This window comes from Phyllostomus discolor, chromosome 3, assembly GCF_004126475.2.
Source record: "Phyllostomus discolor isolate MPI-MPIP mPhyDis1 chromosome 3, mPhyDis1.pri.v3, whole genome shotgun sequence".
NCBI classification, from domain to species: domain Eukaryota; kingdom Metazoa; phylum Chordata; class Mammalia; order Chiroptera; family Phyllostomidae; genus Phyllostomus; species Phyllostomus discolor.
In genome coordinates, this window is record NC_040905.2 from 164,381,173 (window position 1) to 164,385,012 (window position 3,840).

The 3,840-nt window shown below is 43.8% G+C and overlaps 1 protein-coding gene across 1 annotated transcript; it reads left to right on the top strand.

The window, feature by feature from the left end:
• Positions 1–259: 259 nt before the first annotated feature.
• Positions 260–826, top strand: LOC114490694 (ferritin light chain-like; the record flags this gene model as incomplete). The annotated part of the gene is made up of 1 exon (XM_036020119.1): positions 260–826. A coding segment is annotated over one exon (567 nt), but the record flags the coding sequence as incomplete, so codon positions are not given.
• Between the last annotated feature and the right edge of the window lie 3,014 nt (positions 827–3,840).

Consider the following 3,840-nt stretch of genomic DNA (forward strand, 5'->3'; position numbering starts at 1 on the left):
ATTATCATTATTTTTTATTGTAAATGGTGACAGTGCTCTAGGTGGTCCTGGGATCTGTCTCGTGCTTCAACAGGGTTTGGACCAAACACACCCAGGGACCCCCCCTTCCAGCTTCCAACTACCCTCCAAATTCTTTTCCAGTCACCACCTTTGGAACCACCTCAGCCATCCTCAGCCTCCGAGACCAGCCAGCACCGTTTTTTTGTTGGTGGTGGTGGTGGTTTTTTTTTTGTTTGTTTGTTTTACCTTAACTCCCTATTTCCAACTAACAGTGAGCTCCCACATTTGTCAGAATTACTCCACCGAGGTGGAGGCTGCCGTCAACCACCTGGCCAACCTGCATCTATGGGCCTCCTACACCTACCTATCTCTGGGCTTCTATTTCCACTGTGAAGATGTGGCTCTGGAGACCATGAGCCACTTCTTTGGAGTGTTGGCCCAGAAGAAGCTGGAGGACTCCAAGCATCTCTTAAAGCTGCAGGACCAGTCCAGTGGTAAGTGGGATGACTCTCAGGACGCCATGGAAGCTGCCATGGTCTTTGAGAAGAACCTGAACCAGGCCTTTTTGGATCTACATGCCCTGGGCTCTACCCATATGGACCCTCATCTCCGTGATTTCCCAGAGAAACACTTCCTGGATGGGGAGGTGAAGCTCATCAGGAAGATGAGTGGCCACCTGACTAACATCCTCAGGCCAGTCGGCCCCGGAGCTGGGCTGGGCGAGTGTCTCTTGAAAGGCTCACCATCAAACACAACTAGGAGGCTTTGGAGCCCAGAGACTTTGAGGCACCCATCTGCATTTCCCTGGCATCTGGCTTCTGCCTGAGCTTCTCTCCCTCAAACCATGAGGCATCTTAACCACCCTGGAGCCCTCTCCCATACATCGGACCACATGGAAATAATAAAGGTTTTTACTGCAAAAGAAAGGGAAGGAGGGAAGGAAGGAAGGAAGGAAGGAAGGAAGGAAGGAAGGAAGGAAGGAAGGAAGGAAGGAAGGAAGGAAGGAAGAAAGGAAGGAGGGAAAGAAAGAAAGAAAGAAAGAAAGAAAGAAAGAAAGAAAGAAAGAAAGAAAGAAAGAAAGAAAGAAAGAAAGGGAAAGAAAGAAAGTAAATGGCAAAGTAGTGACCAACACATTCCCTCTGGCATCCCACAATGCTTAGGGCACAGTGCTTCATGCTGTAAACAGTACATCATATAAAAGGTCTCCCGTGAAAGAGCTGATATTTTAAAATAATAGTAATAAATTCAATTCCTACATTGCTTTTCACCTTACAGCCATTTTGCTTGGGGTTTCACAATGATGTTATAAGCTAGGCATTATTATCTCCATTTATAAAGGAAAAAATTTATAAAGGGCAGAAAATCATAATCCTACAGAAAGTGGTCTTTTCATGGATTCATTCAGACATTTTATTTGGTCAAGGAAACAAGATTAAAGAATAAAAAATGTTAATAATTAAAAAACCAAATGACACATAGCAGCAGAGCTGTTCTGTGTGAGTTGAGCCAAATCATCTCTAACTCAGAATTTCTGGAGCAAGAAAACCTTGAGCTGTTGTAGTGGCGCAATTAGAGAGACATGTAGCCTAGGGGGTTAGAGCTCAGGCTCAGAAAATTTGGTCAAATCCTGGCTTTTTCACCTCCAAATGGTGCTGATGGCACTTTGTGTCAGCCTTTTCTATACTTCAGTTTCCTCATCTGTAAAATGGAGCCATAACTGAACCTACCCATGGAATTTTTGTGAGGTTTCAATGAGGTAACCTGGTTAAAGTGCTTGGCATAACACCCACTTCACAGAAAGTGCGTGATGAATATAGCTGTTCTTATTACAAGACAAAGCAACAGGAGTCACAGTGGAAAGCCAATCTGCCTAGATCCACAGAGCGGGTTAGTGACAAAACAGAGACTGGAGCCCAGATCCCTCCCATCATCCTTTTGTTGCAAATGCACCACAGCTTAATTAGGTTCTAAAACATGGGTGATACGAATTTCAGCTAAAGGAGGGAGCAACAGCTAGATACCCTGCTATCTGCTATGGATCTGCAATCTATCACTGTGGCTTTTCCAGGAAGCAGACACATCACAAGTGTCTATGCAGAAAACATAAATAAACCAAATTCCTTCAGAATATTCTTGTGTTCCCCCTATGTGTGGGACTGCCCCACAGTTGGACCCTTTATAACATGGTCCATTCGTGATTTGAGGAACCAAATCACCTTAGACAAGCACAAAAGCGGCACAGGCTTAAAGCACGTTTGCCTCTTGCTGTGACTGATGCTGCAGTGAGGCCCCAGTGTAGACAAGGCTGGCAGGACAGTAATGGATGTTTGGATTAAAGAACTAAAGTAAAGCCCACAATCATCTTTGAGACTAGCTTGTGCCTGGTTTTATAAACACTGCTTAGCTATTTTGAGTCACCAGGGACTTATCACTCCCGGTGTCAATTCAGGAAGCATTCTTCTGGTCACTTGTAACCAGGAGAGCTGTGGCCCTGCAACCAGCGACCAGAACATCCTTGGCTAATAAGGGCAGACTCTATCACAGTGCATTAAGGCTGAATAAATCTGAGCAATCAAGACTTAAATAATAACGAAACTTTAAACGACATTGAGCTTAATAGGATTCTACAGACTTTCCACTGCTTAGATCTCTTCTGCTAGAAGTATGTGTTGTTCTTTGCCTTTTGAAGTCATTTCACATCAACCCAGTCAATTCCAGTGAGCACAGGTTGACCCAAAATCTTTATTGGGCTCTTGCGGCACCATTTTCCTGGCTTTTCTTGGAATAAAAGTAGAGCCTCCCTGGGTTTTGAAAGTGCTTTTCTGGTTAATGAGGACTGCAGAGTTTTATCCCTAATTACAGTAGTCCCTTTTATAGTGTCATGTTTCTAGAAGAGCTTGGAAAGTTTGCATCTTAAATGCCAAGCCAGCACAACAGTTGTAGCATATATTAAAATCTGGGTAGTTATAATATTCTATTTAATTCTCTAAAACTGCTAGAGAGACTTCCACACGGACTATCCATGCATTTCCAGAGAGTCATAAGGAGGACCTTCCAGTCCACTGTGCCGGAGAGTGTGAGCTGGGGCTGAGCTGGGAAAGCTGCAGGGTTGAGAACTTGCATATGAGAGAGCTTGGCAGATGCCTTTCTCAGCTTTACCAGCTTGAGAAATCTACTCATCCTTCCCCTTTTGAAAATACTAAGGTGAGATTCCCCTGCTTCTCCATGTTAATCATGAAGAATTTAAAACTAACCAGTTTAGAGAGCCTTGCTTAGCTCATCTGACTGGATTTTAGCCAATTTGTGTGGTGTTGATATAAATGTTTCAAAGTTTATTACCCAGCAATGCTGTTGTGCAGATTTTTTTAGTCCTTTTTGGGAGGTTCTGCATATTTAGCTTGTAGCCCTCTAGCTGTCTCCTCTATGTTTTGATTTTACTCCAGTTACTTAACTTCACCCTTAAAACCAGGAGAAGTCTGATAACCACTTTTCTCTTTTGGAAAATATGATGGGTGGTAACTTCTGCTTCCTCAGTGGTGACAGAAGACAGAAGGTGATGATGTTCTGTCTTTTCTACCTTAGGTCACCTTTCATGTTATTTCAGGAAAGATCTGCTTCGATGAAGAGGCCAGTGTGGTAGGATAGACTCCGACTTGCTTCCCAACATTGCCACACGTGTCACCTTTGACCTCAGCCTCCACATCTATAAAATAGAGTAACGAAACTGCCTTCCGACCCAGAGCTCCCACTGCTGGGATGATACCCTAAGAACCCTGAACCACCAATTCAAAAGAACCTATGCACTCCAATGTTCATAGCAGCACAATTTACAATAGCCAA